Source organism: Gymnoscopelus microlampas (genome assembly GCF_963454915.1).
Source record: "Gymnoscopelus microlampas genome assembly, chromosome: 9".
Classification (NCBI taxonomy): domain Eukaryota; kingdom Metazoa; phylum Chordata; class Actinopteri; order Myctophiformes; family Myctophidae; genus Gymnoscopelus; species Gymnoscopelus microlampas.
In genome coordinates this window covers 39,118,499-39,132,522 of record NC_139946.1, presented here as the reverse complement: position 1 = coordinate 39,132,522, position 14,024 = coordinate 39,118,499, and the positions used below count along the sequence as shown (strand labels likewise).

Here is a 14,024-nt window from a genome sequence, read left to right as displayed (position 1 = left end):
GTGCTGGAGTAAGCACTTCTCACTGCATGGGCCTGTGTGATCAGCACAGTCACTTAAGCACACACACATGAACAAGCAAACCGTTGCAGTCGGGCCGGCGGAAACCTTGTATGTCCAAAACTGTTACTTTTCAGGATTCCAATTAAAAGAATAGTTACAACAGCCTATTGCTCAAAACGCGTCGCGACGAGACGCGTTTTGAGCTTTTGCAACTTTTGTGCGACACTGTTAGCATGACGAATTAGGGCATTAATGTACAAATAAACATAAAAAGTTAAAATAATGGAGATAAAAGGTTTCTGCCCGACAGCAATGTAACACTCATTATCCACTCACTCCAACGCACGCATGCCCGCACCCGCACCCACACACACACACACACACACACACACACACACACACGCAAATACTATCACCAGAGAGACCTTCCCTTCTTTTTTCCTGCCATTACACACATTTGTCACTTTTTTTCCCCCTCTCCCATTATACCAGCTCATAGCGTGGCACCGAGTGCCGCGCTATGAGCTTGTAGATCTGCAATAATTTTTTAAACCATGAAAATGTGTGCAAATATTCGAATTCTTTGCATGGGGGTCTCTGGAACTAAATATTTGACAAATGTTCGCTTTTAAAAATATATATTCCAAGATTTCCACAAATTTTCACGACTTTTCAAAAATAGCAGATCTACAAGCTCATAGCGCGGCACTCGGTGCCGTGCTACAGTATGAGCTTGTATATCTGCTATTTTTGAATAGCCCAAAGAAATCTTAAAATGACACAAATTATGCTTTCCCAGTCTTAAAGGGTTAAATAAAACATATTTTGGTACACCGCATGAAGTATTTAAGGAAGTAAAATATTCCAGGGGCACGAATGGGCTTTGCATATATTAAGTAAAGCTCACTGCAGTTATCTAATGAGGGTAGAGGGAGAGAGGGAGGAGGAGGAAGAGGAGAAGAAGAAGAAGGAGGGAGTCAGCGAAAAGGGCACCCAAAAAAAGAAGAACAACAAAAGAGGGAGAGACAACCAAGAGAGACGTTGCGAGGGAATGACAGAGGGAACAATCGAGTTGGAATGAGAGATAGCTAAAGCCTGTGTGTGTGTGTGTGTGTGTGTGTGTGTGTGTGTGTGTGTGTGTGTGTGTGTGTGTGTGTGTGTGTGTGTGTGTGTGTGTGTGTGTGTGTGTGTGTGTGTGTGTGTGTGTCGCGTGTGTGTGTGTGTGTGTGTGTGTGTGGGGGGGGGGGAGCGACACGGCTCGCTAGGAGACAACACAAATAGTGGTGTGTGAAAATGAGCTTACATAACAATGCTTCCCATTTACTAGGTTTCTGCTGCAGCAGGCGTGCTGGCTGGCTTGCTACCTACTAAAGCGTGCACGTTCGCGCGCACACACACACACACACACACACACACACACCAAGTGCACTCAACAGGCACAAAGACACGCAATCTAATGCAACCCCTGTCTCAGACAGATAGAGACGGATCAAGATAGCCACACGCCATCACAGACACACCCGAACAAACGCACGCATTACACTGGAGCAGCACACACACACACACACACACACACACACACACACATTACGCACAGCACACCACATTCATTAACCGTACACAGGGTTACACAAGGGACAAATGGAACGACTGACACACTTTCCAACTAGCTAACGTGGAGCAGATTCACCAGTGTCACTTCCAAGTGATAAACGCTGCCAGACAGACAGGCTAGGGTTAGCGTGAGGACAGAGAATGGATCCAGGCTGTGTCGGGTCCCTTCTAGACTGATTTCAGCCAGCGTTGCAGCTCCGGCTAATGTGGGACTCATGCTTTATTGATGTGTGGGCTGCAGCATGGTGTCAAGAGAGCGTCGCGTGGATAAAGACTGCAAGTCATTTGTGGCTTAGCCCGTACGACGTCAACGATATTTCCTGTGACAAGGATGAACAACTTTTGCATGACAACGTGGCTGCGCGGTAATATGTGGGTTTGTGAGATGTCAGAGTTATATTCTGTGGCAGGATTGTACAACTCTATGGTTGTACAGTATGTGGGCTGGTCTGAAGTCAGAGACATACTTTATGACAGGGACACATAATGCTTACATAATGACATGGTAGCACAGTCATGTCGGGGCGAGGCTGAAGTCGGAGATATTTTCTGTGACAGGCTCTCGTCGAGAGACGTGGCCATGTAATAAGCCGTTGGTTATAAGAACATCATTATTTTCTAGGTCAGGGGTTTTCAAACTTTTTGTGCCCAAGGCACGCCGAAGGGCAAGTCAAAATCTCAAGGCGCACCTGTATTCATAGTGAAAATAGCGTGCTCTTATTGAAACATTATGGAGAAAATAAAAGAAGAGAAAAAGCCTGAATTACATGCCCAAAATAGGGACGCCAGATTGAAACTGGTGAAAATATATTTTTCAGGGTAAAGAATGTGTTTCTCCACAGGTAAATGAGTGCTGATAAAGAAAATTAAAAATAACTCTTCACATTCATTTTGTATAGTTTGTATGGTATATATTGCAATAATAATGTGGTTGGGAAGCAAAGGAACCCAAAGTTTTGCTTGTGGTGAGGCAAAAATAGGGGAAAAATACTGAGGCACTCCATCTTCATGTGAAAAAAATCAATAATTTCATAAAATCAGACCCTGTTGAAGACCCGTGTCAAAACACGTCGGTCAGTTGTTGCCTTGCTCATCTGTAAAATAAATTATTTAATTTGTGCCTCAGCATTTTTTTCCTACAGTCTGCCTCCACAAGCAGAACTTTGGGTTCCTTTGCTTCTATGCCTATACCCGTTCCACTGAAGAGCACCTGTTTTGAGCCACTGTGATTGAACCCAGGCAGCGCTTCCTTTTCTTTTGTTTTAATAATGTGTGGTTGTCACAAAATCTCAAGGCACACCTGGACTTGTCTTGACGACACAGCGGTTTGGGAACCACTGTTCTAGGAGATGTACAGATGTGCAGTAATTTGTTAATGACACAATTTCTGTAAATAATTATGAGGAGCACATGTATACAGCAGACACTGTGGATGGTAAACTGCAAAGAGTCGGCATCATCGTACATAAACGATGGAGAAATGTGCAACTCACCTCATTTGAGACGTCCACTACCAAGTTGTCTTCACTCTTGTCTCCATCGCTGTCCTGAGAGACAGAGAGGACACGGTTAGTAGGGGTCCAAGAGTTAATCCAACAAATCAACAAACTTTTTAAAAAAAGCCCCCCCCCCACACAATCAATGATAAAATAATTGATTGTGGGAGGGGGGGATATGACATTTTTGTGTCTTTTTCAAAAATACAGAAAATAGCTGAACTACAACGCTTGTCGTATGACAAAGTATAAAATGGGGCTTAGGTGGTTAATCAGACTAAATCTATTTAATTGATTATAAAATATCAAGAAAGTACTCGAAAGAATAACTGCTAAGAAGATAATGCACACGTACAGTTCAGTACAATACACTGATATAAACATGCACACACAGGCACACAAACAAGACGGATCGATAAATCAATATCAGTGCCTGCACTTTGCTTCCTTTTGCCTCTGAGTAGTAGATCATACAACATCAAAGACAGACGGAGATACAGGCCCTCGCACGCACGCACGCACGCACGCACGCACGCACACACACACACACACACACACACACACACACACACACACACACACACACACACACACACACACACACACACACACACACACACACACACACACACACACACACACACACACACACACACACACACGTTTGTATTACTATATTTATGAGGACATCCAAATTTTAGGACGGCATTGAAAATAGCTGAAAGTAGCCAAGCAATAGCTGAAAAATAACAGATCCACACATCTGTTACATCGCCGCACAACAACGTTTTTATATATAGAGGAATAGAGGAAAACTCTAACCCTCACACCTGAACCTAACCTCTAAATGTCTAATCCTAAACCCAACCTCAGCCGGGATATATATTTCTTTTAATCATCAAACAACCTTTTCTCTGGTGAGGACCGGGCAAATGGTCCTCACAATGTCTATTTCCCAAATTCTACAAATACCTGTGGGGACATTTGGTCCTCAAGTATAGTAATACAAACACAAACAAGCGCACGCGCGCGCACACACACACGCACGCACGCACGCACGCACGCACGCACGCACGCACACACACACACACACACACACACACACACACACACACACACACACACACACACACACACACACACACACACACACACACACACACACACACACACACACACACACACACACACACACACACACACCCTCAGCTCTTAGCTATATCACTACTGTCTCTCCTCTCCATGTTCCTTTCGCTTGGAACAGGGGTGACAGCGATGGCACTTAGTCACCATGGCAACAGTGCTTTGATGTGATCATGGCCTGATATTCCTATTGACATCGGCATGGAGTGACATCACTTCCTAATTATAACGGAGTCAAAACCATTACTACGCCAAGAGTATGAAACACACAGAGGGGGAGAGAGAGAGAGAGAGAAAGATATTTAACCAGAAATGGCCCCCCTCCCCACCCAACTGTTTACTGTACATATACGTTTTATTGCTACTAGTGTTGATGATGTCTTGTATATTATTGTATATTATTATTTGTCTTTAAATGTCTCGATGAATTGAATACTTAGGACCACAATGGGAACAAGCCCTTAGGGCTTTTTGTGTTATCCTTTTAGCACCATTGCATAATCGTACCACTGTACTATTTGCAAACTAATAATAAAGTATTCAATCAATCAGAGAGAGAGAGAGAGAGAGAGAGAGAGAGAGAGAGACAGAGAGAGAGAGAGAGAGAGGCAGTGAGAGTGAGAAAGGGATTGAAAAAGAGAGGGAGAGAGACACAAAGTGGAAGAGATGGACAGAGGGGAAGTCAAATAGAGAAAGGGAAAATGGAGTGTGTTGATATAGTGGAGCTAGGGTATAGCACAGTGGTTCTCAACCTTTTCAGGCCGTGACCCCCCCAAAATAATCATATTTGAACTGGGGATCACCCCACCCTGACAAGCACTTGGAATGTAGGAGTTAAGGCATAACATTTTCCGTTCCACAGAGATACATATTGTGAAAATAGCCGATCTACAAGCTCACAACGCTTCGCTTTGCGAGGTGTTGTGAGCTTGTAGATCGGCTATTTTCACTTATATTATTTGATAATTTGGCCAATGGTTGACCAGTTTTATACTACAGTTTTTTGATTACTTTTGAAGCAGTAATGGTCTTTTTTCTTTTCTTTCTTTTGGAGGTATTAAAAAGGTCTTAAAAGTCCCAAAAAGAAATCATGTGGGTCCCGACCCACAGGTTGAGAACCACGGGTATAGCAGACTAAAGTATTTAGGACATTAAATCCATCCAGGCTGCTCTAGCTGTAGACTAATGGAGGGGAACATTGAATGTTGCCTCGTGTCAATCTGATTCAGCTGAAGGCGGGCTCACACAGACAGGCTCCGAGTGTCAATCAATGGTCCAGACTGCAAACAGACAGCCATCTTATTCATTACAGCGTATCTGCTTGGGCCATCTCTCCTCGCATTACAATGTTCCCTGACTCTGCGCACATCATCCCCATTAGGGGTGCAAACGTGCAGGCTACTCAGGTAAACGAGTACTTGTTTTACAAACCATAAACGTTTAGAAAAAAAAGTTTTTTTTGCATATCATTTCATGGTTCTGGATATATACTGTATATATTTTTTAAAATTATGATTTATTTTTGCGCTTTTATACTTTTATTTGACAGTAGGCTGGCAGGAAATGGGGAGAGAGAAGGGGAGTGACATGCAGCAAAGGCCGTCGGGATTGGGAATCGAACCCACAACGCGCTCACGTCAGGCTACAGGCTACTGTATATTTTTGCTATATGTTTTACAGTGGGGGATATTAAATAAACATACTGTAAGCCTATACTGTACCATTATGCAGTCACAGGGGCACCCTAAGGGGGGAAACCCTGAATGATTCAAAGGGCCAAGACCTAGACAGAGGCCCTGGAACACGCCAGAGATATCACGCAAAAATACTTGCACTTACCCTTTTTATTTTGTAATTGTACTTTCTTTTTTTTGTAGCCAATCATTTTTACCAAACATAAACACAGAACTATACACACACACACACACACACACACACAGACGTACATAGGAGTGGGGTGGGAGGGAGTCCTTGTCGTCACAGCGCCTCCTCTTGGCCTCTGCACCTCCCTGTGAGGAGGAGTAGCCTCCGGATGGACCCTGGCGATCCTCAGCCGGCTGGCTGTCCGTCGACGACACCGACTTACTCTGGGGAGAGACACACACGCACGCACGCACACACACACACACACACACACACACACACACACACACACACACACACACACACACACACACACACACACACACACACACACACACACACACACACACACACACACACACACACACACACACACACACACACACACACACACACACACAGATAAACATAAAACACCGCTGATGTCAGCATGAGAAAAGCCATAAAGAAAGACATACCGTATAGGACACACAACAAACACGCACACTTACACTCACGGAACAGAAATAACAGTCATGCACGACAGGAGACGTGAGCATAGGTCAAGAAGACCTGCAGAAAGCCACACCAGACAACCATCTAAACGTAATTAGCAGCACTCTCCCCCATGACACAGCAGCCATCCCATAAAATATCACCCTCATTATCGCCCTATAAAGCTGTGCAGGGATATTTACAATACAGCCTCTAGAGCGGTGGTTCTCAACACCTGTGGGCCGGGGGCCTACTGGCGGGCCGTGGGGATATTGCAAGTGGGCCCCCCGCCGCCAACTGATTGGTAAAAACACTAAGATTTGAATGATAATAGAACATTAACCCATTAAGACCTGAGGCTGATAAAAAACTACATCTTCTAATTCCTGACAGTTTAAAAAAAATAAACGTATGTTGGTACAGTGGTGTGTTCAAAACCTTTTCATGTCAAGGACCCCCAAAATTATATGTATTTGGCCACGGACCCCCATCTCAAAATATTTTGTTTCAGGGACCCCCAGAAGCAAAGATTTGAGTAAAAAATATATATTCAAAGATTTGCACAATTATTATTATTTTTTGCAGATCTACAAGCTCATCGCGCAGCACTCGATGCCGCGCTATGAGCTTGTATATCTGCTATTTTTGAATAGCCAAAGAAATCTAAAATGACACAGATGCGTTCCAGGTCTTAATGGGTTCAAATTAAAACATTTATGTAAAAAAAAACATGTCATGGTATTCTTTCTTTACAACTTTGAAAAATGCGTTTTCTGTGTGATACCGATTAATAAGAACTTAATGTTAGTTCCATTGACAGGGGTCATCACCATGCTGGCTTGTGGTGGACATTTTTGTCAAAATAAAAGTTTTGCCATGGCCCTACAAATGAGTGGACAACAATACTACCAGAAACACATAAAGAGCTATCACATTAAAGGAATAACTCTGAGAGTACAAATGGAACCAATTGGTTCCATTTGTGCACAGTTATGGGGGTCCTTGAAAATAAAATGTTTGAGAACCACTGTACTAGTAGACTCCTAATGTGCCATAGTGTCATATTAAATCAGCGTCATACATATTCGGAAGAAAACCTGGAGGCTGACATTCAGTAATTGGGTCTTATGATCAAAATAAGAACATAATACAATGTTATGTAAACAACTAAAAATCAAAGATTTGCCACGGACACATACGTATGTCCGTGTACGGACACATTGATGACCCCTGTCCATTGATCCAAGCCAGAACACAAATGAACATGCTGTGAAAATGCAAGCGGCACACCCCTCTGACCACTTGACGTGACAAGTGGTCACACGGGGTGAGCCGCAAATACAATGGAGAGATGTTCAAGTGGGTCCTGATCCAGAACATTTTGAGAATCACTGGTCTATGCACTCAGCAGATCAGAACACTGGGTACTGTAGGTCGAGGGCCTCGGTGAGGAGTGGACCACGTCCTATTATTTGTCCCCCTGCGTGGCGGACAAGAACAGAGCGGTTCTCACACGCCCACCACCAGACAGACAGGAAGCCCACTGGACTGACAGGAAGGAGAGCCGGACAGAGTCACAGAGGGGGGGGGCGAAAAGCGCACAATGAACCTCAGTTGCGGCTTGACAAACTTCCCTCTCTTCTTTCTTCTTCTCCTCCCCTGCTTTATCTTCTCCTCTCTCTCTCTCTCTCTCAACTTCCTCTCGCTGCCCTTTTCTTCCCCTCCGTTTAAAATTCCAAAACGCTTCAGAGGCAAGGCTTTATAACAAATGGCGATTGATTTGCATCCCTCCTCTGCCTTCTCTCTCTCTCTCTCTTGCCCTCTCCTTTATGCCGTAACGTTAGCACAAAGCAGAACTCTTGAGAGAAATATTTGGCCGGTGTTTAAACATCAGCAATGTGTCTTGCAATTAAATTATGTTAACAGTTTCACTGGGGATAGAGGAAGGGAGTAATAGCTCTCGTAGTATTAAATCATTTTCAGTTTGCAATAAAGTCAATACAAAGACCTTTTTTTCCCCCTTTTACAACCATTCCTCTTTACAACCTCCTTTGTTCATATTTTTTTCTATAATCGGTCCCTGTCTCTCTCTCTCTCTGTCTGTCTTTGTCTCTGCCTCTCTCGCTTTCTCTGTCTTTCTTTCTGTTATCACCAGTTATTTTGATGAAGGCCAGCTGTCTGCAGAAACCTAAAACTGTGAGGGAATGTTAACACAACTTTCAGTTTGCAGCCACAGTGAACTGGCCTAGCCATGGACTTAGACTGAATTCAAATAAGCCAATTTAACATTTGCATTAATTCTCCAAGTGATTAGTAACTCTCCTTTAGAGCGCATGTGAAAGAATTGTGAGCTTGTTGGTTAGGTGAACATTTCAATTATTCGATTTGTTTCCTTCACTTTAATCGAAAAATACACCCAGTCCTCAATTGCCATCCATGTTATCTTATCCTTATATTATTACTTTACAAAGTGCTTCAACAACAATGCTTGAAGCAAGTCCTTGTTGGCGGAAAGAAGTTCTATGCTGCTCAGCACTTGATAAAGGTCATATCATTCTCTCAGACTGGAAAAGCTGTTCACACTAGGGTGTTCAAGGTCGGCATAACGTATGCACTGTATGTATCACAGAGCACACATAAAGAATTGAGCTCATCGGCTTGTTGTAAGGAATGTTAGCATAAGATGAAAAGGAATCACACATTCCGCATAAATGCTCTACATGAAAGATAGGCTTTGAACCAATTGCTTAACCATCCAGCATTTAGATCAATGCTTTCAAACACTGCACTAACATCTTAAAAAATCACAGTATTCCCATAGCATAATGTTTTCTGTCATTGTAAGAAGTGCTGTCTGCTCTGTTCCCTACTGTACAGTAGGATCACATAATGTAGAACATTCTCAAATATGTTGTTGTTGTCAGTCATAAAGTCGAGTTGTTTTTGAATGACCTTTTTTAGATTCTCTGACAAAAATGGTAATTATGCCATAGAGGCCTGTAATCCTGGCATCCATGGAATCTAGTGTTTTGTTCAAGCGAGGTTTAACCCATTAAGACCGGGAACGCATCTGTGTGTCATTTTTACATTTCTTTGGCTATTCAAAAATAGCAGATATACAAGCTCATAGCCTGGCACCGAGTGCCGCGCTATGAGCTTGTAGATCTGCTATTTTGGAAAAATCGTGAACATTCGTGGCAAAATCTTGGATTATATATTTTTTAAAGCAAACATTTGTTAAATATTTAGTTCCAGGAACCCCCAGAAGCAAAGATTTTGAGTTACAAAAAAAAGAAAATATTTGCTTTTATGATTTAAAAAAAATATAGCAGATCTACAAGCTCATAGTGCGGCACTCGGTGCCGCACTATGAGCTTGTATATCTGCTATTTTTGAATATCCAAAGAAATCTAAAAATGACACACAGATGCGTTCTCCGGTCTTAAAGAGTTAACCACTCAAGCCTGATGTACTGTATACTTTGACGTACGACAAAGTAAAAATCGCACGGGGAAAATAGCAGATCTACAAGCTTCACATGTTGCATCACTAAACCTCATGTGAGATACGTTTTTCCAACAGGAACAGGATGATACAGGTTCCAATGGGCTGAACTAGTTTTGGGGGAAAACTTTGTAAGGAACTACTGCACTGTCTTTTCCAAAGAGAGAAGACAACAACATAAACAATAACATTACATCAAATGGTTGAGCTGCAACCGTTCCTTGAAATAATCACTGAATGTCTGTCACTCAGTTCATTTTTAGCTTTGAAATGGGCAGCATTGCCTTAAAACTCAATGTAATTAAACCAAATGTCATATGATTATACAAAGTCACATGAATGGTTATAACCACACTGTACTGACCACTTAATCCGGATTTATACTTGGTATGGTGTCGCACAGCCAAAACAGCCGATCTACATTTGCAGTGTGACACCTGTATATTCGATGAGTATAAATTAAGCAAACATAGGCCTATAGGCTGTTTTGTGTTGTCTAGTTCAGAGTTGCTCTCAACCACAAAATAAAACATACCCTATGAGTCACCTAGATCCAGGCAGAGAAGCACACGACAGTGATCTCTGAAATCGTGATGAAATATATATATATAATACATATTTTACTTCATTAATTATTGGTCGGGAAAAGTAGTGCCTCTAAATATTCATGATCTTACTTGAAATACACATTCGTCACAAAGCTTAAAAGCCAGTTATATTAATGTGTTTTCCAAGACAGAAGGTTAAGAACTGCTGCTCTAGTTTTTGCCTAAAAATGTTCATATGTGCAAGGAGCTACTGAACTATCCTCAGCAGATATCTAAGTTAACGCACGCTTTGTGATTCTCCATTATCACACTCAGGATCATTTTATTTATTTGTATACACCAGGATAAAAGTGGTTAAGCTAAATTAAAGTTCACCCAAAAAATTACTTATTTTCTATCAATTACACACCCCATGAAGCCTTGATTTCATGGATTTATTTTAGTTTTTGTGGCATTCCTAAGACAATAATTTGATGACCGTGTGTATTTCCGGTAGGAGACACAAATAATCTACTTTGTGTCTCCTACTGGATACATTAGCCGTTAGGAGACGGGAATCAAATGATTAGCTTAGGAATGCGACAAAAACAAAAAAGAATCCATGGATTCAAGGCTTCATAGGGTGTGCAATTGATAGAAAATAAGTAATTTTTTGGGTGAACTCCTCCTTTAAGCTGTTTATTAGCATTTTCGCTGTGGGCTATGATCTCTGCATTCGCTGTTGCGGTCCTGTAGGCTGTGGGATCCGGTCGCATCCCGCAGCCCGGACAGGTGGAAATGTGAGTATATATGGACTATGGACTAGTGATGAATGAATGCTCAGTTGATCTGCTATTGTCTTGTATTGTTAAGTTTATAGAGGGAGTAGCCAGTGAAACGTCTAGAGAGAGTATAGATGTGATGCACATGAAAAACCCTTGGGGATGGTGAAGGTTAGCAGTGAGATGCCACTGTGGCTGTCTTGGAGCTGGACTACAGTACATCTGGCTGTGTTCCAGGAAAACACTGCTTTGCTTTCTTCTAGCGGGCCTCTTTACAGCGCCTCTCCATTTCCCTCTGTTTATCAATGTCATGCAAACACTGTCATGTGCGCACGCACGCACACATGCACGCGCGCACATACACAAACACACACACACACACACACACACACACACACACACACAAAGAGGCATGTGGATGTACAAGACGTGTACACACCGATGTATGCACACAGGGGTACAGCATGTGTAAGACTCAAAGACACTTACAGTGTATACACGGCATGCACACGCTGATGCAAACACACAGATGCACACACACACAGTTACTTACCCTACTAGGCGCTCCCTCTGGGATGGGGCAGAAACAGGGGAGAAGTGATGGGGAGAGAGAGAGAAAGAGAGAGAAGGGGGGGGGGGGGGGGGTGGTGGATGGGTGACAGAGAGAAAGTTTGACGTCAGTTCCGATAATAATAACCGTTACCCAGCCAGCCAAGGTCAGGCTGAAGTACGACTGCTCCTCTCTCTAATAAAGATACAGACTCGCTTTTGTTGCATGATCCCAGTCTGCCCCCCCCCCCCGCCCCGCCAGCCCCACCCGCCCCACCACCCCCCACTCTCTCTCTCTCACTCTGCTCTCTGTTCCCCCTCTTCTCTCTCTCACCTCTGCTCTCTCCACTCTGTCTCACCTCTCTCTCTCTCTCTGTTCTTTCTGTTCCTCTATTAGACAAAGCTCTCCGTCTTTCTCTGTGTTCTCTTTCAACACTCATCTATCTCCCCATTCATTCTCTCTGTCCCTCATGTGAGGATGGAAGAGAAACGCGCACACGTGCAGACGTGCGTGCATGTGCACACGCACGCACACACGTACGTAGAGTAGTGTCTATGTGTGTGCACGTGCAAAGGCTGATACCATTAATTATATCGTTGCTGTCGGGCAGAAACCTTGTATCTCCATATTTCAACTTTTTATATTTTTTCGTAAATGAATGCCTTGCTGCTTCATAATACAAGAGTGTGGCACAAAACTATTTAACCCATTGAGAACTGAAGCCGATTCTACATGTCTCCTAAATCCCAGCAGTTTTCTGAAAAACTTATGTTTCTATATCAGTGGTGCTCAATCTTTTTCATGTCAAGGACCCCCAAAATGATATGTATTTGGCCGCGGACCCCCATCAAAATATTTTGTTCCAGGGACCCCCAGAAGCAAAGATTTGAGTTAAAAATGTTCGCATTAAAAATATATTTATTCAAAGATTTGCACACACTTTCATGATTTTTCAAAATAGCCCAAAGTGTAAAATAATGCTTTTTAGCTCAAATCTAAAAATGACACAGTTCCATGTCTTAATGGGTTAAAAATGTTTTTAAAATAACAATAAAAAAGGAAAAAGCTTTGGACATGCAAGCTTTCCACCCGACAGCAACAATATATATGTATGGACACCCCTGATCTCTTTGTTTCTTATTCTCTACTTTATCTTATCTCTCTTACTCTATTTCTAGCTCCAGTCTCTCTCTTTTTTAAATGAAACGGCCTCTTGGCCTGATGCCTGAGAGAGAGAGAGAGAGAGAGCAGAGATAAGATATTCTATGGGGGTGAATGCGAGTTCACAGGGAGAAACATATTCCTCATATACATTTGCTCCGTCACTCTGACTCTCCATCTGTCGACACAATGACAGGAACCTAAACAAAGGAGTTCAAATTCAGTCCAAAAAGCAAAATTATGTACATAATTCAATCCTCTTAGATTAGCACCTTCTCCCACAAGAGATCGTCTGGTTGATAATGTGCATTTTGCTTTGCCTGAAACAACATCTTTCACTTTTCATTTGGTGTCACTCACAGCTCCTGTCTGACAGTTTTGCCGCCATCCGTGAAAGATTCTTTTGGCGGATTTTGACTTGTGATTTAAAACGGCACGCAGTGAATAAACACATTCGTGCATGTCAGCACAGTACACACACACAAAAATCACATCATGTGGATCTTGGGATCTACATGAGAACGGTGTGGGTCTTGTACTTCATGTGGTCAGCCTGTGACGTCCAGTCTTTTATGACGTATGACTCAAAGCCCCTTCGACTTCCATTATGAAGTTGAAGTTAAATATTTAAAAACTATATTAAAAATATGTGACAAAAAAGCAGGAGGTACTATTGTAGCCTACTGGCAGTGTGCACAAGAAATTTGGCGCTGAGTTTGTGAGATTAGATTCAGACACAAACACACACAAACATGCAAGCGCACGCACACGCACACGCACACACACACACACACACACACACACACACACACACACACACACACACACAAACACACTGAGTTCAACAATCTTATAGAGGGCTACACTCCTGCAGAACACACTGTAAACATGTCACAATGGATGCAGTTTC

The 14,024-nt window shown here is 42.6% G+C and overlaps 1 protein-coding gene across 3 annotated transcripts in view; it reads right to left on the bottom strand.

Moving 5' to 3' along the window:
• The window catches only part of tle2b (TLE family member 2, transcriptional corepressor b), a 112,510-nt gene that overhangs the window by 23,535 nt on the left and 74,951 nt on the right, over nt 1-14,024 (bottom strand). For all 3 annotated transcript variants that reach the window (XM_084067574.1, XM_084067573.1, XM_084067572.1), the window contains 3 exons: nt 11,957-11,973; nt 6,200-6,340; nt 3,108-3,161 (listed from right to left, as the gene is read on the bottom strand). In XM_084067574.1, the coding sequence (XP_083923700.1) occupies nt 3,108-3,161; nt 6,200-6,340; nt 11,957-11,973 (212 nt within the window). The remainder of the gene's footprint in view (nt 1-3,107; nt 3,162-6,199; nt 6,341-11,956; nt 11,974-14,024) is intronic.